Source organism: Catharus ustulatus, chromosome 4 (assembly GCF_009819885.2).
Source record: "Catharus ustulatus isolate bCatUst1 chromosome 4, bCatUst1.pri.v2, whole genome shotgun sequence".
Taxonomy (NCBI): Eukaryota; Metazoa; Chordata; class Aves; order Passeriformes; family Turdidae; genus Catharus; species Catharus ustulatus.
The window spans coordinates 1545133-1570938 of record NC_046224.1 but is presented as its reverse complement, the minus strand read 5'-3'; the positions used below and the strand labels follow the sequence as shown (position 1 = coordinate 1570938).

Below are 25806 nucleotides of genomic sequence, written 5' to 3'. Positions count from 1 at the left end.
AATTTCAGGCTGATGTTTCAAATTTTCCATCCCTTTTCCACCCAAATTTCAATTCAAGCAGGGGTTGGACTGCTCAGGACTGAAAAAATTCTAAAGTTTGGAATAAATTGCATTTATAAATGCAATAAATTAAATAATAACTTGTTTTATTTTGTCTTATTTTATTTTTCTTATTGTATTTAATTTTAGTTTATTTTATCTTATGTTTATTTTATTTTACTATAAATAAATAAAATTTATTTTTATTAAGAATAAAATTCTTAATTTATCAAGAATAAATATTTTATTAAGAATAATTTATTAGCAATAAAAATATTAAGAATAAAATTCTTATTTTTTTATTTTCTTATTTTAATTTTATTTTTATTTTAGTGTAATTTTAATTTTATTTTAATTTTATCTTTTTAATTTATGTTATTTTATTCTATTTTTATTCTATTTTTATTCTATTTTTATTTTATCTTATTTTAATTTTTATTTTATTTTATCTTACTTTTAATTGATCTCATTTTTAATTTAATTTGATTTATTGTTTTTATTTCAGGGACTGGAGAAATTTGGCCTGAGCAGAATTTATGACATTTGGAAGCTGAGCCAACCTGCAGAGGTCAGGAAGAATTGTAAGTATTTCCTTTTTCCAGGATTTAATTAATCAAAACCCCTTTGTGATTAATTGTTTAATTAAATTGGTTAATTTTAATTTCTTTTTATCACAGTCTGTGCTATTTTAGCTGCTTAGTTCCAGAAATCCCAGAATTTGGGATATTTTTCTCAAAATTTTTCAAATTTTAGAATGTTTTTGATTTATCTTCAGCTTTCCCTGGATTATCTTGGATGTAAAGCTCCCTTTTGAAAATTTCCTTTCAAATATGGAGTAAAATTCAAGATAAAATTCAGGATTTTCTTTCAAATATGGAATAAAAATCAGGATAAAAATTGAGGATTTCCTTTAAAATATGCAATAAAAATTAGGATAAAATTCAGGATTTCCTTTAAAATACAAAAAAAACCAGGATAAAAATTCATTATTTCCTTTAAAATTCAGGGTAAAATTCAGAATTTCCTTTAAAACATGGATTAAAATTCAGAATAAAATTCAGGATTTTCTTTAAAATTCAGGATTAAAAAAATAATGATTTCCTTTAAAATTCAGGATAAAAATTTAGGATTTCCTTTCAAATATGGAATAAAATTCCAGGTAAAGTTTAGATTAAAATTCAGGATTGAGGATCCCTTAATCAGGAAATGGGAGCAGTCCAATTGAAACCTTGAAATCAATGAACATTATAAATAATTATAAATGATAAATAATTATTTATATAAATAATTATATAAATAATTGTGAATAATTGTAAATTATAAATTATTGTTAAAAATAAATAATTATAAATTAGGAATTATAAATTTCTGCCCCTGGCAGCCCAGCTGCAGATCTTGGACCCCTTCCTCAGGTGATGTGAGCAGTCCCACTGAAACCTTGAAATCAATGAAAATTGTAAATAATTAGATATTGTAAATAATTAAAAATTATAAATAATTATAAATAGTAAACAATTATAAATCATTATAAATCAGAAATAATTATAAATTATAAATTTCTGCTCCCTGGCAGCCATACTGGAGATTGAGGATCCTTTCCTCAGGAAATGGGAGCAGTGCCACAGAACCCTCGAAATAAATATAAATTATAAATAATTATAAATTCTAAATTAATATAATTTTTAAATAAATATAAATTATAAATAAATATAAATTGTAAATAATTTTAAATAGCTGCAGATTGAGGACCCCTTCATCAGGAGTTGGGATCAGTCCCACTGAAACCTTGAAATAAATGAAAATTATAAATAATTAAATATTATAAATAATAATTTATATAAATAATTATATTATTATAAATAACTATAAATTATAAATAATTATAAATTTCTGCTCCCTGGCAACCAAACTGCAGATTGAGGATCCCTTCATCAGGAAATGGGAGGAGTCCCACTGAAACCTTAAAATCAATGAAAATTGTAAATAATTATAAATAATTATTTATATAAATAATTATATAACTAATTATGAATAATTATAAATTATAAATAAATATAAAAATAAATAATTACAAATTAGGAATTATAAATTTCTGCCCCTGCCAGCCCAGCTGCAGATCCAGGATCCCTTCCTCTGGAGCTGGGAGCAGTCCCACTGAAACCTTGAAATAAATATAAATTATAAATAAATATAATTTTTAAATAAATATAAATTATAAATAAATATAAATTATAAATAAATATAAATTATAAATAGATATAAATTGTAAATAATTTTAAATAGCTGCAGATTGACGACCCCTTCCTCAGGAGATGGGAGCAGTGCCACTGAACCCTCGAAATAAATATAAATTATAAATAATTATAAATTCTAAATAAATATAAATTTTAAATAAATACAAATTATAAATAAATATAAATTATAAATATTTATAAATTTTAAATAATTTTAAATTGCTGCAGGTTGAGGACCCCTTCCTCAGGAGGTGGGAGCAGTGCCACTGAACCCTCGAAATAAATATAAATTATAAATAATTATAAATTTAAAATAAATATAAATTATAAGTAAATAAATATAAAAATAATTCTAAGTTATAAATAATTTTAAATTTCTGCCCCCTGCCAGCCCAGCTGCAGATTGAGGATCCCTTCCTCAGGAAATGGGAGCAATGCCACTGAAACCCTGAAATAAATGGAAATTTGAAATAATTATAAATTTAAAATAAATATAAATTATAAATAAATATAAAAATAATTATAAATTATAACTAATTATAAATTTCTGTCCCTGGCAGCCCAGCTGCAGATTGAGGATCCCTTCCTGAGGAGGTGGGAGCAGGGCCAGGGGTTCCTGGGGCTGAAGGAGTTCGCGCTGCGCACGGACGACGCCAACCTGCAGGGCAAGATCTGCATCGTGGAGAAACACGGGGACAGGATCCCAGAGCTGCTGCAGCGCATCCAGGAGAGCCACGTGGGCCAGCAGGGCCAGGCAGGTCAGTGCTGGGGCTGGGACAGTCAGCAGCACTCTGCAATCAACTTAGGATGGGAAAAATCAAAATTGGTTTCCAGTCCACTCATCCTGGAAAAAATCCGAATTGGTTTCCAATCATCTCATCCTAGCAAAAATCAGGATGATTTTCCAGTCACATCCTGGCAAAAATCCAAATTGGTTTCCAATCAACTTAGCCTGGCAAAAATCCAAATTGGTTTCCAATCAACTCAGCCTGGCAAAAGTCAGCATCACTCTCCAATCATCTCACCCTGGCAAAAATCCAAATTTCTTTCAAATCATCTCACCCTGGCAGAAATCCAAATTGGTTTCCAGTCAACTCAGCCTGGCAAAAATCAGGATGATTTTCCAATCACATCCTGGAAAAATCTGGGATTGTTTTCCAATCAACTCAGCCTGGCAAAAATCCAGGATTGGTTTCCAATCAACTCATTCTGGCAAAAATCCAAATTGTTTTCCAATCATCTCATCCTGGCAAAAATCATCATCACTCTCCAATCAACTCAGGCTGGGAAAAGTCCAGATTATTTTCCAATCAGCTCATTCTGGGAAAAATCCAAATTGTTTTCCATTCATCTCATCCTGGAAAAAATCCAAATTGGTTTCCATTCATCTCATCCTAGCAAAAATCAGGATGATTTTCCAGTCACATCTTGGGAAAAATCCAAATCGGTTTCCAGTCATCTCACCCTGGCAAAAATCAGGATGATTTTCCAGTCACATCCTGGAAAAATCTGGGATTGTTTTCCAATCAACTCAGCCTGGCAAAAATCAGCATCACTCTCCAATCAACTCATTCTGGCAAAAAAATTCAAATTGGTTTCCCATCATCTCATTCTGGCAAAAATCAGGATGATTTTCCAATCTCATCGTGGAAAAATCTGGGATTGTTTTCCAATCAACTCATCCTGGCAAAAATCCAAATTGGTTTCCACTCAACTCATCCTAGAAAAAATCCAAATTGGTTTCCAATCATCTCACCCTGGCAAAAATCAGCAGCACTCTGCAATCAACTCAGGATGGCAAAAATCCAAATTGGTTTCCAGTCAACTCAGCCTGGCAAAAATCCAAATTTCTTTCAAATCATCTCACCCTGGCAAAAATCCAAATTGGTTTCCAATCAACTCAGCCTGGCAAAAATCAGCATCACCCTCCAATCAACTCATTCTGGGAAAAATCCAAATTGGTTTCCAATCATCTCAGCCTGGCAAAAATCCAAATTTCTTTCAAATCATCTCACCCTGGCAAAAATCCAAATTTCTTTCAAATCATCTCACCCTGGCAAAAATCCAAATTGGTTTCCAATCAACTCAGCCTGGCAAAAATCAGGATGATTTTCCAATCACGTCCTGGAAAAATCTGGGATTGGTTTCCAATCAACTCAGCCTGGCAAAAATCCAGGATTGGTTTCCAATCATCTCATCCTGGCAAAATCCAAATTGTTTTCCAATCAACTCATCCCAGCAAAAATCCAAATTGGTTTCAAATCATCTCATCCTGGCAAAAATCATCATCACTCTCCAATCAACTCAGGCTGGGAAAAGTCCAGATTATTTTCCAATCAACTCATTCTGGGAAAACTCCAAATTGTTTTCCATTCATCTCATCCTGGAAAAAATACAGGATAATTTTCCAATCACATCCTGAAAAAATCTGAGATTGTTTTCCAATCAACTCATCCAGGGAAAAGTCAGGATGATTTTCCAGTCAACTCAGCCTGGCAAAAATCCAAATTGGTTTCAAATCATCTCACCCTGGCAAAAATCAGGATGATTTTCCAATCACATCCTGGAAAAATCCGGGATTGGTTTCCAATCATCTCACCCTGGCAAAAATCATCATCACCCTCCAATCAACTCATCCTGGAAAAAATCCAAATTGGTTTCCAATCAACTCACCCTGGCAAAAATCAGCATCCCTCTCCAATCAACTCAGGCTGGCAAAAATCCAAATTTTTTTCCAATCAACTCATTCTGGCAAAAATCCAAATTGGTTTCCATTCATCTCATCCTGGAAAAAATGCAGGCTAATTTTCCAGTCATAGCCTGGAAAAATCTGTGATTGTTTCTCAATCAACTCATCCAGGGAAAAATCCAGATGATTTTCCAATCAACTCACCCTGGCAAAAATCCAAATTTGTTTCAAATCATCTCATCCTGGCAAAAATCAGGATGATTTTCCAGTCACATCCTGGCAAAAATCCAAATTGGTTTCCAATCAACTCAGCCTGGCAAAAATCAGGATGATTTTCCAATCTCATCGTGGAAAAATCTGGGATTGTTTTCCAATCAACTCAGCCTGGCAAAAATCCAGGATTGGTTTCCAATCAACTCATCCTGGCAAAAATCCAAATTGGTTTCCAATCAACTCAGCCTGGCAAAAATCCAAATTTTTTTCCAATCAACTCAGCCTGGCAAAAGTAAGCATCATTCTGCAATCAGCTGATTCTGGCAAAAATCCAAATTGGTTTCCAATCAACTCAGGCTGGAAAAAATCAGCAGCACTCTGAAATCAAATCAGCCTGGCAAAAATCTAAATTGGTTTCAAATCATCTCACCCTGGCAAAAATCAGCATCATTCTCCAATCAACTCAGCCTGGCAAAAATCAGGAGGATTTTCCAGTCACATCCTGGCAAAAATCCAAATTGTTTTCCAATCAACTCATTCTGGGAAAAATCCAAATTGGTTTCCAATCATCTCACCCTGGAAAAAAATGCAGGATAATTTTCCAATCACATCCTGGAAAAATCTGAGATTGTTTTTCAATCAACTCATTCTGGGAAAAATCAGCAGGATTCTGCAATCAAATCAGCCTGGCAAAAATCCAAATTGGTTTCCAATCAACTCAGCCTGGCAAAAATCATCATCACCCTCCAATCAACTAATTCTGGGAAAAATCAGCAGCACTCTCAAATCAACTCAGCCTGGCAAAACTCCAGATTATTTTCCAATCAACTCACCCTGGCAAAAATCCAAATTGGTTTCCATTCATCACATCCTGGCAAAAATCAAGATGATTTTCCAGTCACATCCTGGGAAAACCCCAAATTGGTTTCCAATCAACTCAGGCTGGCAAAAGTCAGCATCATTCTCCAATCAACTCATTCTGGCAAAAATCCAAATTGGTTTCCAATCATCTAACCCTGGCAAAAATCATCATCACTCTCCAATCATCTCACCCTGGCAAAAATCCAAATTTCTTTCAAATCACCTCACCCTGGCAAAAATCAGGATGATTTTCCAATCTCATCGTGGAAAAATCTGGGATTGTTTTCCAATCAACTTAGCCTGGCAAAAATCCAAATTGGTTTCCAATCAACTCAGCCTGGCAAAAATCAGGATGATTTTCCAATCACGTCCTGGAAAAATCTGGGATTGTTTTCCAATCAACTCAACCTGGCAAAAATCCAGGATTGGTTTCCAATCATCTCACCCTGGCAAAATCCAAATTGGTTTCCAATCAACTCATCCCAGCAAAAATCCAAATTGTTTTCCAATCATCTCATCCTGGCAAAAATCATCATCACTCTCCAATCAACTCAGGCTGGGAAAAATCAGCAGCACTCTGCAATGAACTCATTCTGGGAAAAATCCAAATTTGTTTCAAATCATCTCATCCTGGCAAAAATCAGGATGATTTTCCAGTCACATCCTGGAAAAATCCAAATTGGTTTCAAATCAACTCAGCCTGGCAAAAATCAGCATCACTCTCCAATCAACTCATTCTGGGAAAAATCCAAATTAGTTTCCAATCATCTCACCCTGGAAAAAATCCAGGATAATTTTCCAATCTCATCCTGGAAAAAGCTGAGATTGTTTTCCAATCAACTCATTCTGGGAAAAATCAGGAGAATTCTGCAATCAACTCAGCCTGGCAAAAATCCAAATTGGTTTCCAATCAACTCATCCTGGCAAAAAATCCAGAATATTTTCCAATCATCCATCCCAACCCCCACAGAGCAGCCTTACCTTTATTCCCTGATTTAAATCCAGAAAAAAGGATGTGAAACAAACAAAACAAAATCCAATTATTGGTGCCAAGGAGTGACCCCTTTCCTTGCTTTTCCCAGATTTCCTGATGGGCACCGTGCACCAAGCCAAGGGCCTGGAGTTCGACACCGTTTGTGTCGCCGATGATTTCGCGCAGATCCCGTCTGTCACTGGGGCCTTCCTGAGGAGCATCAGCCTGAGCCTGGGTGAGGAAACAGCTCCTGAGGGGCAGGGAAAAGGGAATGGGGCTGGGGACGGGCTCAGCCTGGAGAAAAGGGGGATCAGGGGGGACCCTGTGGCTCTGCACAAGTCCCTGAAGAAGAATTTGGGATTTTGGTGCCTGGTGCTGCACAAGGGGGAAAAGTGGGAATGAATTCCATGGAAATCAGGGAATGAAGAATTTGGGATTGTCCCAGCTCATCCTGGGGCTGCACAAAGGGGGAAAAGTGGGAAGGAATTCCATGGAAATCAGGGAATGAAGAAAAATTTGGGATTTTGATGCCATCCTGGTGCTGCACAAAGGGGAAAAGTGGGAATGAATTCCATGAAAATCAGGAAATCAAGGAATGAAGAATTTGGGGAACTTAGAATTTTGGTGCCAGCCTGGTGCTGCTCAAAGGGGAAAAGTGGGAATTAATTCCATGACAAACAGGGAATGAAGAATTTGGGATTGTCCCAGCTCATCCTGGAGCTGCACAAGGGGGAAAAGTGGAAATTAATTCCATGAAAATCAGGGAATGAAGAAGAATTTGGGATTTTGGTGTCAGCCTGGTGCTGCACAAAAGGGAAAAGTGGGAATGAATTCCATGGAATCAAGGAATGAAGAACAATTTGGGATTTTGGTGCTGCACAAAAAAAAATCAACAGGCAATAAAATCATGGAATCCTGGTCTCTACATCAGGCAGGGCAGGACAGTTCCAGCCCTTTTCCACCTTCCCAGATTTCATCCTCTGCCTGCACATTCCTTGGAATCAGGGGATCAGCTTTGGGCTTGGGAGTGGAGCTGGGGAACCTGGAAAAGCTGAGGGAGCTGGGAAAGGGGAGGGAGAAAAGGGGGATCAGGGGGGACCTGGTGAATTCTGAATTCTTGGAGGGATTTGGGATTTGTTCCCAGGGACAGGAGCAGAGGGAGCAGCTCTAGATTGGATTTTGGGGAAAATTTCTTCATGGAAAAGGTTGTGAGACATTGGAAGAGCTGCCCAGGGCAGGGGTGGAGTCCCCCTCCATGTCTTAGAGGTTTTTCCCAACCCAAATAATTCCCTGATTCCAGCTCTGGTGTCCAAACAGAACAAGGAAAAGAAAGAACCTAAGGAAAGGAAGGAAATAAGGAAAGAAAAGAACCTAAATTGAATTTTTTGTGCCTATTTTTAGAGCCCTCCCAGTGATTTTTTTCCCATTGAAACAGCTTCTCCCTCCTCACTGTCCTGCACACCTTTTCCAACCCATCCCATAATTATCCCCCAGCCAAGCTTGGAGCTGTGCAGCAGAAAATCCCAATCCACATTTGGGAATTCCCTGTCCTGGGAAGCTCCAAACTGGAAACCAGGAATTTTATCTAAAATTCCTCATTTTCCAGAAGAGAATTACTCATTTATTTTTGTCAGCATTATTAAGCAAACTTAGGATTTCTGATGGATTTGATCTCTATTTTTATAATAAAAAGCTATCACTTAACCCTAATAATAATAATAATAATAATAATAATAATATTGATTTTAATGAAAGCAGGTTATATCTGCAATATATTCATTTCCTTATTTCATCCCACACATGCTGTGAATTTCAAAGGTTACCTGTTTTTGGATAGATTTTTTTTTCTTGTAATTGAAGAAGCACAATTTTCAAACCTCAAGTTTTCAAAATTTCCCAAGCAGGACTATAACAAGAGTATAAATTTTTAGAAAATTAGACCTACCATCAAATTCTGTTCTTGATATAACAGAAATTCTAAAATGTTGTGTCAGGCAGGACCCCTGAGGATGAGTGGAACCTTCTCTACGTGGCTGTGACCAGAGCCAAGAGGTGCCTGCTGCTGTCCCAGTCCCTGGAAAACCTGCTGAGCCTGGCTGGGGTGAGTGGGACTCCCCAGGGTGAGGAAATGCTGCTGGGGGGGATGGAGGCACCAAGGGATGGTGCTGGAATCCATCCTGGGCTTCCTTGGGCATCCCTGATTGCTGCATTTCCTGCAGGGAGAGCCAGGATTGCAGAGGGGATTTCACACAGTTCTTGCTTTTGGATGTTGTTTTCCATAGATCTGGGGTTTTATCTTCATGGAAGTGTGGAGGTTCCCTTTTCTGTGCCTTCAGGGCCTTCCAGCTCTTCCTTTGTCCTTTTTCCTTTGTCCTTTTTCCTTTGTCCTTTTTCCTTTGTCCTTTTTCCTTTGTCCTTTTTCCTTTTCCCTTTTCCTTTTCCCTTTTCCTTTTCCCTTTTCCCTTTTCCTTTTCCCTTTTCCTTTCCCCTTTTCCTTTCCCCTTTTCCTTTCCCCTTTTCCTTTTCCCTTTTCCTTTTCCCTTTTCCTTTTCCCTTTTCCTTTTCCCTTTTCCTTTTCCCTTTTCCTTTTCCCTTTTCCTTTTCCCTTTTCCTTTTCCCTTTTCCTTCTCCCTTTTCCTTCTCCCTTTTCCTTCTCCCTTTTCCTTCTCCCTTTTCCTTTTCCCTTTTCCTTCTCCCTTTTCCTTCTCCCTTTTCCTTTTCCCTTTTCCCTTTCCATTTTCCTTTGTACTTTTCCTTCTCTCCTTCTCTCCTTTCCCCCCTTTTTTTCCTTTCCCCCCTTTTTTTCCTTTCCCCCCTTTTTTTCCTTTCCCCCTTTTTTTTCTTCCCCCCTTTTTTCCTTTCCCCCTTTTTTTCCTTTCCCCCTTTTTTTCTTTCCCCCTTTTTTTCCTTTCCCCCTTTTTTTCCTTTCCCCCTTTTTTTCCTTTCCCCCTTTTTTTCCTTTCCCCCTTTTTTTCCTTTCCCCCTTTTTTTCCTTTCCCCCTTTTTTTCCTTTCCCCCTTTTTTTTCCTTCCCCCCTTTCTTTCTTCCTCTCCCTCTTTAAATCCCCTCATGTTTAGGGGTTAAAAAAATCCCAGAACAACCTGGAGCTTCCCCAGCTCCCTCTGAGGGCTGAAATTCCCATTTTCACATTTCCCAGGAGCGTTTCCTGAGGGTGGAGCTGCCCAGAGAGGCTGGGAAGGACAAGGATGGAGCTGCTGTCACTTGTTGTATGTCAGGATGTACAAAATCCCTGGAATTCAGCACTGGGCTGCTGGTGAAGAAGCTGCCATTGACTCATGTATGTCATTTCCTTGGGGTTTGGGATTGATTGGGGGTTTGGGGTTTGGGGTTTGGGATTTGGGAGCCATCCCAGTTCTGCTCTGGGCAGGATCTCAGCTCCCCCATCCATTTCCAGGGGTGAATCCCAAGGGTGATTCCAGATCCTCTCAATGCTGAACATCCCATCTGAGACCTCAGATGGATCCAGGTTTGGGGTTTGGGATTTGGGATTTGGGATTTGGGAGCCATCCCAGTCCTGCTCTGGGCAGGGATCTCAGCTCCCCATCCATTTCCAGGGGTGAATCCCAAGGGTGATTCCAGATCCTCTCAGTGCTGAACCTCAGATGGATCCAGGTTTGGGGTTTGGGATTTGGGATTTGAGATTTGAGATTTGGGATTTGGGAGCCATCCCAGTCCTGCTCTGGGCAGGGATCTCAGCTCCTCATCCATTTCCAGGGATGAATCCCAAGGGTGATTCCAGATCCTCTCAGTGCTGAACATCCCATCTGAGACCTCAGATGGATCCTGGTTTGAGTTTTTTGTTGTGTCACATCCTGGAATATCCATGTGGGATTGGCACAGTGACAATCCAGATTTTTGGTGCCCCCTGGATCCTGGTTGAGCTGCACAGGGAACACGAGGTCAGCCTGTCCAGGAGCATTGGGAACATCCCCAGGCTGGATTTTGGGGGAAATTCCTTCATGGAAAGGGTTTCCAACATGGGAATGGGCTGGAATTGCCATTCCTGGGGGGATTTCAGAGCCCTGTGCATGTCCTTAAAGAGAATTTCCAATCATTCCATGGCTCTGGGTGGGATTTCCTTGCTTTGGGCACATCATGGTTCCCTTCCCTGGATGTGGAATCCCTTTCCTCTTCCCTGAAATCTCCTTTTTTCCTCCTGCAGAGCAATGGCAGCCAGGATCCAGGGGGATTCCTTTGCCAAGCTTGCACCCAGCAGTTCTTTGGCTCCCTGACTCCACTCACCTCTTTCCCAGCAATCAAGGAACAGCTCTAACAAAGCCCTGCAGCTTCCCAGAGCCATCCTGGACGTGGGACAAATCCTCTTGGCACACCCCAGCTCCAAAATCAGGAAAATGTTGGAGCAGATTTCAGCCCAGCTCCAAAATCAGGGAAATGCTGGAGCAGATTTCAGCCCAGCTCCAAAATCAGGGAAATGTTGGAGCAGATTTCAGCCCAGCTCCAAATTCCAGGCAAATGTTGGAGCAGAATTTCAGCCCAGCTCCAAATTCCAGTGGATGTTGGAACAGATTTCAGTCCAGTTCCAAATTCCAGGTGAATGTTGGAGCAGATTTCAGTCCAGCTCCAAATTCCAGGCAAATGTTGGAGCAGATTTTAGCCCAGCTCCAAATCCCAGGTGAATGTTGCAGCAGATTTCAACCCAGCTCCAAAATCAGGCAAATGCTGGAGCAGAATTTCAGCTAAGTTCCAAATTCCAGGTGAATGATGAGCAGGATTTCAGTCCAGCTCCAAATTCCAGGTGAATGTTGGAGCAGATTTCAGCCCAGCTCCAAATTCCAGGCAAATGTTGAAGCAGATTTCAGCCCAGCTCCAAATTCCAGGTGAATGTTGGAGCAGATTTTAGCTCAGTTCCAAATTCCAGGTGAATGTTGGAGCAGATTTCAGCCCAGCTCCAAATTCCAGGTGAATGTTGGAGTAGATTTTAGCTCAGTTCCAAATTCCAGGTGAATGTTGAGCAGGATTTCAGCCCAGCTCCAAATTCCAGAGGATCCTGGATCAGATTTCAGCCCAGTTCCAAATTCCAGGTGAATGTTGGAGTAGATTTTAGCCCAGCTCCAAATTCCAGGTGAATGTTGCAGCAGATTTCAGCCCAACTCCAAATTCCAGGTGAATGTTGGATCAGATTTTAGCCCAGCTCCAAAATCAGGCAGATGTTGGAACAGAATTTCAGCCCAGTTCCAAATTCCAGGTGAATGTTGAACAGGATTTCAATCCAGTTCCAAATTCCAGAGGATGCTGGATCAGATTTCAGCCCAGTTCATGCTGGATCAGATTTTCAGCCCAGCTCCAAATTCCAGGTGAATGTTGGAGTAGATTTTAGCCCATCTCTAAATTCCAGTGAATGTTGGAGCAGATTTCAGCCCAGCTCCAAATTCCAGGTGAATGTTGAGCAGATTTCAGCCCAGCTCCAAATTCCAGGTGAATGTTGGACCAGATTTCAGCCCAGTTCCAAATTCCAGGTAAATGTTGGATCAGATTTCAGCCCAGTTCCAAATTCCAGGTAAATGTTGGAGCAGATTTCAGCCCAGTTCCAAATTCCTGTGGATGCTGGATCAGATTTCAGCCCAGTTCCAAATTCCAGTGGATGCTGGAGCAGGATGTTCCCAGCTCCTGAGGAACTCCCAGGCTGTGATTTCTTTCCTGCAGCCCTGCCCTGAACTGGGATATCCAGAGGAATCTGCACTTCAGGAATGGGGTCAGACAGATCAGGATTCATTTTGGAACATTCCCCCTGTTCCCCCTCTCACTTCCTGACTCTCCCATCATTCCTGGAAATCCCTCTGATCACTGGAGAAAGAGGAAACAGTGCTGGAAAGTTTCCAAAGGAAATTTATTTCTTGGAAATGAGCTGTTCCTGCCCAGCCACGGGAGGAAATCCTAAATCTCTCCCAGGGCATTAAATTTCCATCCTTGCAGCCAAGGGATTTCCTTGGACTCTTTCCCTTCATCCAACCAGGAGGGAAGAAATGAGGCAGCAACAGAAAAATTCCTTTGCTTTGCTTTCAGCCCAACTCAGACACAAACAGGAGAGGGATTTCCAATCCTAAAATTAAACTTAGAGCCAAAAAAAACCCCTGAACACTTCTTTGAGTCTCTTCCCTGCCCTTAAATCTCCTTTATTTCTGCTGGGAATGCTGTCCCTGCCTCCTGCCACAATTCCAGAGCTGTTTTCCATCAAAATCAAAAATCTGAACTGAAATCAAAACTAAAAGTGGTTTCAGAAAGGGGAATGGACACTGCCTGGAGCTGTGGGCTGTGCCTGCTGCAGGAATCTCAGGAATCCTGGTTTTTCCTGTCCATTGAACTGCACTTTTGACTCCAGGAATTCCCCCAAATTCTTGGCTCTGGATGGGACCACAAAGCCTGGAGTGCTCCATTCCAGCCTCTCCTGTTTCCTGAGCATTCCTGGGAACAGGGATGAGCCCAGATCAGAGGCACAAACAGGACAAGAGCAGCCAGGAAAAGGAATTTCATGGAATTTGGATCCCTCCTGCTTTCCCAAGCTGCCACTGTGCCAACACCTCTGGAGGATGGGAATGAAGCCTTCATTTCTGTGGTGGGAATGTTCATCCCAATCCAGTCCTTCCAGTTAAAGAATCCACTACTCTGAGTGCTATTTTCTATATAAAATATATTTATTTATACATAAAAATAGAGAGCTGCCTTTTCTGGAGTGTAAAGAAACGAGTGGATCAAAGCTGCTCATGGATAAAGGAAAAACACAGGCAGGAAAATATTCCCTGAATTGTGTTCTCTTGGTCCTGGGTGGTGTCTCCAGCTTGGGTTCCCTGTGGGGATCAGGATCCAGAGCTGGGGGTGGTGCTGGAAATGTCTCCAAAGGATCCCTGAGCTCTGGGTGAGGCTGGGATGCTCCTTTGGCTCTGGCTCAGGGCCTGGAAGAGAGCAGGAGAGGGATGAGGATGGGGGGGATGCTTGGCTGGGTGGTCTCCAAAAATTTTCTGGGATTTGGGGCAAAGCTGGAAAAGGGCTGAGGATGTGGGGTGGATGTTTGGCTGGATGCCTTTCCAGATATTTTCTGGGATTTGGGGCAATTTGAGGACAAAGTTGGGAAAGGTATGAGGATGTGGGGGATGTTTGGCTGGATGCTCTCCAAACATTTTCTGGGATTTGGGAACAAAGCCAGGAAAGGGATGAGGATGGGGGGATGCTTGGCTGGGTGCTCTCCAAACATTTGCTGGGATTTGGGGGCAAAGGTGGAAAAAGGATTAGGATGGGGGGGATGTTTGGCTGGATCCCTCTCCATCCATTTTCTGGGATTTGGGGATAAAGCCAGGAAAGGGATTATGAGGATGTGTGGGGGATGCTTGACTGGATGCTCTCCAAATATTTTCTGGGAACTGGGGACAAAGCTGGGAAAGGGATGATGAGGATGTGGGGGGGATGTTTGGCTGGATCCCTCTCCAGATCTTTTCTGGGATTTGGGGCAAAGGTGGAAAAGGGATGAGGATGTGGGGGGGATGCTTGGCTGGATGCTCTCCAGATCTTTTCTGGGATTTGGGGACAAAGGCAGGAAAGGGATGAGGATGTGGGGAAATGCTTGATTGTACCCTCTCCATCCATTTTCTGGGATTTGGGGCAAAGGTGGAAAAGGGATGAGGATGTGGGGTGGATGTTTGGCTGGATCCCTCTCCAAACATTTACTGGGATTTGGGAACAAAGCCAGGAAAGGGATGAGAATGTGTGGGGGATGTTTGGCTGGGTGCTCTCCAAACATTTGTTGGGATTTGGGGCAAAGGCAGGAAAGGGATGAGGATGTGTGGGGGATGTTTGACTGAATCCCTCTCCAGATCTTTACTGGGATTTGGGGCAGTTTGGTGACAAAACTGGAAAAGGGATGAGGGTGTGGGGCAATGCTTGGTTGTACCCTCTCCATCCATCTTCTGGGATTTGGGGACAAAAGCAGGAAAGGGATGAGAATGTGTGGGGGATGCTTGGTTGGATGGTCTCCAAACATTTGCTGGGATTTGAGGACAAAGCTGGAATAGGGATGGGATTTATCCAGCTTATCCAACACTTTCCATGCTCCTGGCCAGGGAATGGGAATTTTCTGGGGCAGGGCAGCTCAGGTCCATCCCAAACCCCATCCCAAACCCCATCCCAAACCCCATCCCCAGGGCCAGCTCCCCCCAATCCCAGCTCCCAGAGCACCCACCCACCTTTGGGATCATCCTTGGCAATCCTCCATGTTCAGGCTGGGAAGAGCAGCCACACATCCCTGGCTGCCCCCTGTGCTCTGCCAGCCCTCAGGGGAGCATCCACAATTCCATCCTCTGGCATCCCTGGGGATGGTGGCTGCCCCAAGTGGCCCCAGGGTGGCTGCTCAGCCCGTGGGGACAATGACAGCAGGTGCCACCTCCTCATTCCCAGAGGGAAGAGCCTCCATGGGGATGTCTGTCCCTGTCACTGTGTAGCCCTTCCTGGTGCACCTGTGGGGGGAAGAGGAGCATCAGTGCCATTCCAGGTTTGTTTTTTGGGAAAACTCATTGCTGGGGTTTGGTGTTGATGGCACTTACTTCCTCCTCCAGCAGCAGGCACTCACAATCCCAGTGGCCAGCAGCACCAGGAATCCTGAGGGATGGACACACAGAGTGAGGAGCATCTCCCAACCCATGGCTGATGAATTCCACAAGGAGCCAAAACCACTCCAGGCACCGTCACCAAGTGGAGGGAGGGAATTGGGAATTTTTTCCAGGATGAAATTTGGCTGCTGAATCCTTCCCCCCACCCAGTGGCATTCCCTCTGGAATTTATTAAAACTCCCACAGCCCTCAAAAGGGATTTTAAGCTTAAAAAATTCCCTAATAAGTTTTTTTATTCCCAGCTTACCAATGGAAGAGGCCACGGACTGGATGGAAACTGGAAAAGAGGAGAAAAAAGAAAATTTTGAGCTGCAAAGGTAGGAAAGGGATGGATGCTGGGAGCAGCCTCACTAAAAAGAAGGGTGGAGAGAAGGGAAAACAGAAGATTCTCTGTGGATAAAACCAACCCAGGGGAGTTGGGAATTGGCCCAACCTGCAGCATAATCCGTGGGTGAGATGGGCAGCGCGGTCGTGCCCTGTCCCAGCGTGGATGTGTCCGCTGTTGGAATGTTCTCTGGTGGCCTGGAGGTGTGTGGGACCAGCCCATCAGGTGCTGCTGGCACAGGTGACACTGTGGAAGCTGCAGAGGGGCTGGAATTGGGGCTGGCACCGGTGGTTCCTGCTGGGAAAACAACGGGAAATCTTTCAATTCCCCACGGCAGCGCCGCGGTTTCTGTGCCCTCGTCCCACAGCTACAGAATTTATGGGATTTCAGGGGTGAATCTGATCCCACCAGGGCAATGTTGTGATTTCCACACCCTGATTTTTGTCATGGCAGCTCCAAACCCCATCCCAACCCCGTTCCTCACCCCTCTGGGTTGTGCTCTCCGCGCTCGGTGCCAGCGTTTCCCAGGGAAGAGCTGGATCTCCTTTGGGAAAACACAGCAGGAGACACCATCAGCTGGGAAATGAACTCTCCAGTAGGTTTGGTAAGTGAGAGAGACAAAATGATTTCATCCAACATTGAAATCTGGGGTAAATCCCACAAATTCTGGATGTTCATTGTCAAATTTTAACAATTTTCACATTTTAGCCAATAAGGAATTGGCTTTGAGTTATTAATTACCATTCTATTGACTGACAGTTTGTCCCTTTTGAATTATCCTAATTAATCTGTGTTTTAATTCTGTTTTCCCAGTTTGTGGGATTTATTGGGACCTGTGATTTATGTGATTTTTGTGATTGATGAATTCCACGTTCCTGCTGTTCCATCCTCAATAAATTCCTCTCCCAAAAATTTATCTCCTCCCCCAGCTCTGAAGGATCTGAACCCTTAAACTTTTCTTTTCCCAACCCATGGACATCCCTCATGATCCATCAGGAATTCCATGGATTCAATTCTGTGCTTTTCCCCCATTTCTGATTCTTTTGGAACAAACAGAAATTTTTTGGATGATTTTTTTTCTCGCGCGTTTTTTCCCCCGTTCTCCATTTCAGGAATTGTCGCAAATCCCAAATTCCCCGAGGTTCTCACGGATGCACTGGAGGGTGGGGTGGGTCCAACGAGCCTCAGAGCCATTCCAGAGGATGCACTGGATGAGGCTGGAGGTGCCAGCCTTGCGTTTGTAGCCGGGCTTGCAGGAGTAGCGCAGGCGCGAGTGCAGCTCCGCGCGATCGCCCGCCTCGATGTCGGCGTTGGCCACAGCCTTGGGGCGGCTGCAGTGAGCTGGGATGGGGGAAAAAAACATGGAATCACATCAGGGAGGTCAGGCCAGCTCTGGGTTCTCATCCCTGGGGCAGGGTGGATGGTGGAAGGTGTTCCTGTCACCTCGTGGTGATGCCTAAATTCCCTTCCGACCTAAATCTTTCCATGGTTCTAGAAAATTCTGTCTGGGGTGGGTGTAGGGATTCATTCATCCTGTAAAAATAAAGGGACTCCATGTCTAAGAAAAGGAAAATAAATCTTTCCATGGTTCTAGAAAATCCTGTCTGGGGTGGGTGTAGGGATTCATTCATCCTGTGAAAATAAAGGGACTCCATGCCTGAGAAAAGGAAAAGAAACCTTTCCAGGATTCCAGAAAATCCTGCCTAGGGGTAGGTATAGGGATTCATTCATCCTGTAAAAATAAAGGGACTGGAGGGTATGGAGAAAGGGAAAAGGGAAAAGAAACCTTTCCATGATTCTAGAAAATCCTGCCTAGGGGTGGATGTAGGAATTCATCCATCCTGTAAAAATAAAAGGACTCTGTGTCTAAGAAAAGGAAAATAAACTTTCCATGGTTCTAGAAAATCTTGCCTAGGAATGGATGTAAGAATTCATCCATCCTGTAAAAATAAAGTGACTCCATGTCTGAGAAAGGGGAAATAAATCTTTCCATGATTCTAGAAAATCCTGCTCAGGGGTGGTTATAGGGATTCATCCATCCTGCAGAAATAAAGGGACTCCATGTCTGAGAAAGGGAAAAGAAATTTTTCCATGATTCCAGAAAATCCTGCCTAGGGGTGGATGTAGGAATTCATCCATCCTGTAAAAATAAAGGGACTCCATGCCTGAGAAAAGGAAAAAAATAAACCTTTCCATGGTTCTAGAAAATCCTGCCTGGGAGTGGATGTAGGGATTCATCCATCCTGTAAAAATAAAGGGATTCTGTGTCTAAGAAAGGGAAAATAAATTTTTCCATGGTTCTAGAAAATCCTGTCTGGGGGTGGGTGTAGGGATTCATCCATCCTGTAAAAATAAAGGGACTGTGCCTGACACAGGGAATGGAGAAAGGGAAAATAAATTTTTCCATGGTTCCATAAAATCCTGTCTGGGGTGGGTGTAGGGATTCATCTATCCTGCAGAAATAAAGGGACTCCATGCCTGAGAAAAGGAAAAAAAAAAACCTTTCCATGATTCCAGAAAATCCTGCCTAGGGGTGGATGTAGGGATTCATCCATCCTGTAAAAATAAAGGGACTCTGTGTCTAAGAAAGGGAAAATAAATTTTTCCATGGTTCCAGAAAATCCTGCCTGGGGGTGAATATAGAGATTCATCCATCCTGAAGAAATAAAGGGACTCCATGTCTGAGAAAGGGAAATGAAACTTTTCCATGATTCTAGAAAATCCTGCTCAGGAGTGGATGTAGGAATTCATCCATCCTGTAAAAATAAAGGGACTGTGCCTGACACAGGGAATGGAGAAAGGGAAAATAAAACTTTTCCATTATTCTAGAAAATCCTGCCTAGGAGTGGATGTAGGGATTCATCCATCCTGTAAAAATAAAGGGGCTCTGTGTCTAAGAAAGGGAAAATAAATTTTTCCATGGTTCTAGAAAATCCTGCTTAGGGGTGGATGTAGGGATTCATCCATCCTGCAGAAGTAAAGGGACTCCATGCCTGAGAAAAGGAAAAGAAACCTTTCCAGGATTCCAGAAAATCCTGTCTAGGAATGGATGTTGGGATTCATCCATCCTGTAAAAATAAAGGGACTGTGCCTGACACAGGGAATGGAGAAAGGGAAAATAGTCCCAGCAATTTTAGGATCATATTTGAGATTTTTGTAGCAGCTCCTCCAGAGGCTGGAGGAAGGGGAAACTTCACTTCTGGCGTGTTTGTGGTCACTTGGAGGGAATTTTTTCTGGAATTCCATCCCCTGCAGTGACTGTCCCAGCCAGCAGCCCCAGCTGCTGAATTCTGGCTGTGCTCACCCCCCCATCCTTCTCCACTCCTTTCCCAGCTGGACATGAAGAATTCCAGCTGCTGCTGAGTCCTCCAGGGCTTTTTTTCTCCCAAGTATCCCAGGCAGTGGCACAGGGATGGATTTTGAGCTGTGGTTTTGTTTCCCCAAAGCAGCTCCTGCTTCCCCTTCAGCCTCAGGATGAGCTCAGGTCTGTACCAGGGTGGTGACATTTCCCATCTTTTCTTTGCAAAATTTCCTGGTTGTTCCAAAACTGTGCCAGCACCTGGATCCCTGTGGTGGGGTGGGAAGGGCTTATCCATGGTCCTGGCTTCTGGAAACTTCTGTATCCCAGTGGGAGCCAGCACAGAGAGATGGGGAGGTGTACAATGGGAATAACACAAAATACAGCTGGGATGGAGGGATGGAGATTGGGATGGGATAAAGGGATGGGATAAAGGGATGGGATGATGGGATGGGGATTGGGATGGGATAAAGGGACAAAGGGATGGGATGATGGGATGGGATAAAGGGATGGGATAAAGGGATGGGATAAAGGGATGGGATAACACAAAATACAGCTGGGATGGAGGGATGGAGATTGGGATGGGATAAAGGGATGGGATAAAGGGATGGGTGACCAGGATGGAGTGATGGATAACTGGGATGGGAAGCAGGAACAGGATGGAGTGATGGATAACTGGGATGGGAAGGGGATAGGATGGAATGATGGAGATCTGGGATGGGAAGCAGGGATAGGATGAAATGATGGAGATCAGGATGGGAAGAGGACAGCATGGAATGATGCACAGCCAGGCTGGAAGGATGAACTGATGGCTGGCATGGATGGAGTGATGGATATCTGGGATGGAGTGATTGATATCTGGGATGGAGTGATGGATATCTGGGATGGAGTGATGGATGGCTGGCATGGAGTGATGGATATCTGGGATGGAGTGATGGATGTCTGGGATGGAGTGATGGATGGCTGGGATGGAGTGATGGATATCTGGGATGGAGTGATGGATGTCTGGGATGGAGTGATGGATGTCTGGGATGGAGTGATGGATATCTGGGATGGAGTGATGGATGGCTGGGATGGAGTGATGGATAACTGGGATGGAGTGATTGATATCTGGGATGGAGTGATGGATGGCTGGGATGGAGTGATGGATGTCTGGGATGGAGTGATGGATGTCTGGGATGGAGTGATGGATATCTGGGATGGAGTGATGGATGTCTGGGATGGAGTGATGGATGGCTGGGATGGAGTGATGGATATCTGGATGGAGAAGTGTCCAGGCAGGAGGAACACACAGCTGGGCTGGGAGCATTATCCCACAGAGATCGAAGGACATCAATGGGAATGGGGATGGGAGTGGGAATGGGAATGGGAATGGGAGTGGGAATGGGAATGGGAATGGGGACAGGAGCACACAGGGATGGGAATGTGCTGGTGACAGGGACAGCAGCCAGCAGGGACTCTGTGTAATGGCAGCAGGATGGGGATGGGAGCAGTGGGGATGGGAGCAGGATGAGAAGGGAACAGTGGGAATGGGAGCAGGATGAGGAATTGGGAACAGTGGGAATGGGAACAGGATGAAGAATTGGGAACAGTGGGAATGGGAACAGGATGAAGAATTGGGAACAGTGGGAATGGGAGCAGGATGGGAATGGGAACAGTGATAATGGGAACAGGATGAGGAATTGGAAACCAGGGGGATAGGAGCAGGATGGGAAGGGGACAGTGGCACAGCAGCAGTGGGGACAGGAACACAACAGCAGCCAGAACATGCAGAGATAAAAACCCCCAGCCCCAAAAGCCCTGCCCCAATGTGTGGAGCATCCCCAAACATCCACAGGAATCTGCTCCCTCTCAGGCCCAGGTGGCTCTGGGTGGATCCTGCCTGCTGTGGCCACAGCACATGAGTAACATGGGGATGGGACATGTGCTGAGCACAGCAGCTCTTGGGCTCCTCTCAATATCTGGGCAGAATTCCTGGAATCAGCATTTCCTGGAACTGGGATTTGAGGAAAGGCCTCTGGGGGATGTTTCACAACAGAACTCACAGCAGACCTGGAGCTGTGCCTGCAGTGAATGAAAAACCCTCCTGGTGCCAATTCCAGCAGGAAATGCAGCAGAAACACCAGGAATATCCAGGGAGAACAGGGATCTGGGAGCTCTGCAGCTTTTAAACCTGCTCTCCTCATCCCAATCCATCCAAAGAGGTTTTTTTTTTTTCCCAGTTGGTTGGAATCTCTCTTCCAAAACCCAGCCTCCCAGAGGAGCTGCAGTGCTGGGAGCCCTCCCAGGAAAACACCTCCAGCTGTTTTATTGCCACCTGCAGCCTGCTGGGATTGTGTGGAGATGTGATGTCATCCCATGTCCAAAAAAACCACAGCTGGACACTGGAGAATCCACACCAGCAAAAACTTGGCTGTTCTCCTTAAAAAAATTATCAAGACAAGGCCCAGAGAGGTGGTGGGGGCTTTCCAGCTCAAAGTTTAAAAGGCATGAACCAAAAAAATAAAAAAAAAAAGTGGAGAAAAGAGGAATTTCACAAATCTGGATGCAGGAAAAATGGGGAAAAAAATTAATAAAACTTTCATCAAGTGAACTAAAAGAAATAAATATGATTCATTTTCTCTAGCACCCCCTAAATCCACATTTTTTGCCCCAGACAATGCTCCTGGTGGCAGCACTGCTGCCTGGAGATCTGAGATGGGTGCTCAGGGAGGAATCAATTCAAGGAAGGTTATTTTTAGCTGGTTTTTCATGTCATCCCAGCCACATGGCTTCTCCTGGCTTATTTTTGTCACCCAAGATCATTTTACAGTCCTGGCCACTCCTGTCATCCCTTTATAAATAGAGGTAAATTCATTTTCCAGGGTTTCAGGAGCACACAGGAGCTTGGAGAAGAGCAGCACCAAAACTCTCCTTAATGCTTCTCTCAGGATTATTTCACAGAATCCTTTGCAATTGCCATTTTTTCAGTGAATTAAATATTTCCTAAGAATTTTGCTGCTAGGAATCAGGGGGTAGCTCCAATATTTGAGCTGTGATGAGATTTTTTCTCAAAGCTCCAAGAGCAACAGAGCTGGGAAAGGGTTTGGAAAATCAGGAAAAGCTGAAGGAGATGGGAAAGGTTTGGAGAATCAGGAAAAATTGGGGGAGATGGGAAGGGTTTGGAAAATCAGGAAAAGATGAGAGAGATGGGAAGGGTTTGGAAAATCAGGAAAAATTGGGGGAGATGGGAAGGGTTTGGAAAATCAGGAAAAATTGGGGGAGATGGGAAGGGTTTGGAGAATCAGGAAAAGCTGAAGGAGATGGGAAGGGTTTGGAAAATCAGGAAAAATTGGGGGAGATGGGAAGGGTTTGGAGAATCAGGAAAAATTGAGAGAGATGGGAAAGGTTTGGAGAATCAGGAAAAGCTGAGGGAGATGGGAAGGGTTTGGAGAATCAGGAAAAATTGGGGGAGATGGGAAGGGTTTGGAAAATCAGAAAAAGCTGAAGGAGATGGGAAGGGTTTGGAGAATCAGGAAAAGCTGAAGGAGATGGGAAGGGTTTGGAAAATCAGGAAAAGCTGAAGGAGATGGGAAGGGGCTCAGCCTGGAGAAAAGGAGGCTCAGGGGGGACCTGGTGGCTCTGCACAAGTCCCTGCCAGGAGGGAACAGCTGGATTTGGGATCTGCTCCAGGGAACAGGGACAGGAGCAGAGGGAACAACCCCAGGCTGGGTTAGGGGAGGTTTAAATTGGATTTTAGGGAAATTCCTTCCTGGAAAAGGCTGTGCAGCCCTGGCACAGCTGCTCAGGGCAGGGATTTCAAAACCCTGCAGATGTGGCACTTTGGGGACATGGGAGTGACTTTATGATGCTGAATTGTCCCCACTCTCCTGTTTAGAGCAGAAATAAATTCTGCACCTTTCTAAGAGTGAAAGGAGGGGGGAAGAAGCCTGGAGTTTGTTTTTAGAACCCACACTCCTGTCTCAGGCTGGGCTCTCTCCCTTTGCTCAGGCAGGGAAGTTCCCAAACTGAAATTTTAATTTTTCCTGGGACTTATCTCTCTGTTGTGTGCTGAAAAGCCAGAAAAGCACCAAGAGCTCCCACCCAGCAGGGCCTGGGCATTTTCCATTCTGATAAGAGGCTGAGTGAGCAGAGCTGCACCCCACAAAAAGAACTTTCTGTATTTGTCATCCCTTCAGAGCAGCAAGAGGTTTTGTTTGATGTTTGTGAATACTTTCCTTGTTAAATAAACAGGGTTTTTTCCACTTTTCTTTCCCCAAGCAGCAGGGGGAGGGAATAGTTGAATCTGAGAGGGATCCTTTGGAAGTTTCCTCCTCAAATTTGCCCTAAAGGTGGCCTTGGCAGTGCTCTGAACAATTCCACAATTCCAGAAGAACTTGTGGCTGCTGCAGGGTGACTCAGGGTGTGACTTCAGCAACAGAAACTCGAGGAGCAGACACTGCCAGGATCACCCTGCTGCCATGAGCTCAGCAAGGGATTTCATGATGCAATTTCTGCTCTGCAAGCTCTCAAATCAGAGATTCTGCACCAGTGCCACAGGTGGAATTCCCCCATCCCAAGAGCTTGGCCTGAGCACATCCAAGGCACAGCTCTCCAAGTTAGGACCAGCTGCATTCAACACACCAGGTCACTCCAGAGAAAAAAAAAACAAAACAACTCTTTCTACAGAGTAAAAACTCCCAGAATAACAGCAGGATCTGCTAAACTATTTATCTTCATTTAGAAAAATCTACAGAGAAAAAAACTCCTAAAATTATTTAGGATCTCCTAAACTATTTCAGTTCATTTAGAAAAATCTACAGAGAAAAAACTCCCATGTGGGAATGCCAGGGGTGGGGTTGGTACCCAGGGAACACGGGGCTGCAGCCTGGGCAAGCTGGGAGAGCACCCAGGGGGAGGTTTGGGAGTGCAGGGAGCAGCCTGGGCACCGCAGGGAGCAGAAAGGACACCCTGGGTGGGGACTTGGGTACCCCAGGGATGTCATGGACACCCCAGGGAGCAGCAAGGACACCCTGATTGGGGGCCTGGGTACCCCAGGGAGCAGCCTGGACACCCCAGGGATGCCATGGACACCCTGAGTGGGGGCTTGGGCACCCCAGGGAGCAGCCTGGGTATCCCAGGCATGGCATGGACACCCCAGGGATCAGCAAGGACACCCTGGGTGGGGGCTTGGGTACCCCAGGGATGGCATGGGCACCCTGAGTGGGGGCTTGGGCACCCCAGGGATGGCATGGGCACCCTGAGTGGGGGCTTGGGCACCCCAGGGATGGCATGGGCACCCTGAGTGGGGGCTTGGGCACCCCAGGGATGGCATGGGCACCCTGAGTGGGGGCTTGGGCACCCCAGGGATGGCATGGGCACCCTGAGTGGGAGCTTGGGCACCCCAGGGAGCAGCCTGGGCACCCCAGGGATGGCATGGACACCCCAGGGAGTAGCAAGGACACCCCAGGGATGGCATGGACACCCTGGGTGGGGGCTTGGGCACCCCAGGTAGCAGCAAGGACATCCCAGGGTGGGAGCTTGGGTACCCCAGGGATGGCATGGACACCCTGAGTGGGGGCTTGGGTACCCTGGGGAGCAGCATGGGCACCCCAAGGATGGCATGGACACTCCAGGGAGCAGCAAGGACACCCTGAGTGGGGGCTTGGGCACCCCAGGGAGCAGCCTGGGTATCCCAGGCATGGCATGGACACCCCAGGGATGGCATGGACACCCTCAGTGGAAACTTGGGTACCCCAGGGATCAGCAAGGACACCCTGGGTAGAAACTTGGGTACCCCAGGGATGGCATGGGGATCCCAGGGAGCAGAGCAAGTGCCCAGGGAAGCAGAGAAAGCATCTTAGGGACCAGAGCAAACCCCTTAGGGATGGCATGGCCATCTCAGGGACAGTGTGGGCACCTCCAGGAGCAGCGTGGGGGTTTGGGTAGCCCAGGAAGGGTAGTGGGCATCCCAGGGGCTGAGCAGGCATCCCGGGGATTGGCACCAGAACGAGCACCTTGGGGACACCCTAGGGACGGCATGGGCACCTCAGGAAGAGCTTGGAAAGCCCGGCGAGTGGCGTCATTCCCTCCGGAAGCGCAGCAGGCTCACCTGGGAGCGCAGCTGGCTCGTCAGGATCCCGGGAAGTACCGCGGGCATCCCGGGAAACACAGAGCCAGCAGCTCCGGGACGGAGCGGGCACGGCAGGGAGAGCCTGGGCACCCCGAGAGGGGACTCGGGCACGGCAGGGAGAGCCTGGGCACCCCGAGAGGGGACTCGGGCACGGCAGGGAGAGCCTGGGCACCCCGAGAGGGGACTCGGGCACCTCGGGGAGAGCGTGGGCACCCCGAGAGGGGACTCGGGCACGGCAGGGAGAGCGGGGGCACCCCGAGAGGGGACTCGGGCACCTCGGGGAGAGCGTGGGCACCCCGAGAGGGGACTCGGGCACGGCAGGGAGAGCCTGGGCACCCCGAGAGGGGACTCGGGCACGGCAGGGAGAGCCTGGGCACCCCGAGAGGGGACTCGGGCACGGCAGGGACAGCCTGGGCACCCCGA

At 45.2% G+C, this 25806-nt stretch overlaps 1 protein-coding gene and 1 long non-coding RNA gene across 8 annotated transcripts in view; both read left to right on the top strand.

Annotated features, from left to right (window-relative positions):
- FBH1 (F-box DNA helicase 1) overlaps nucleotides 1–17129 on the top strand; it is a 50192-nt gene extending 33063 nt beyond the window's left edge. For 4 of the 6 annotated variants that reach the window (XM_033058139.1, XM_033058140.1, XM_033058141.2 and 1 more), the window contains exons 16-21: nucleotides 545–620; nucleotides 2834–3031; nucleotides 7119–7244; nucleotides 9004–9110; nucleotides 10167–10307; nucleotides 11193–11497. In XM_033058139.1, the coding sequence (XP_032914030.1) occupies nucleotides 545–620; nucleotides 2834–3031; nucleotides 7119–7244; nucleotides 9004–9110; nucleotides 10167–10307; nucleotides 11193–11303 (759 nt within the window). In that variant the 3' untranslated portion in view covers nucleotides 11304–11497. Of the gene's footprint in view, nucleotides 1–544; nucleotides 621–2833; nucleotides 3032–7118; nucleotides 7245–9003; nucleotides 9111–10166; nucleotides 10308–11192; nucleotides 11498–15890; nucleotides 15966–16426 lie in introns of those variants that run through there. The other 2 variants (XM_033058143.2, XR_004417721.2) reach the window with 2 other exon arrangements.
- On the top strand, nucleotides 11509–13658 carry LOC116995424. Of its 2 annotated transcripts, none has more exons than XR_004417722.1 (2): nucleotides 11509–11868; nucleotides 13371–13658. It is a non-coding gene; the product is annotated as an uncharacterized LOC116995424 (long non-coding RNA). The 2 variants fall into 2 exon arrangements; XR_004417723.1 differs by lacking the exon at nucleotides 11509–11868 and adding an exon at nucleotides 12120–12466.
- Nucleotides 17130–25806: the final 8677 nt, after the last annotated feature.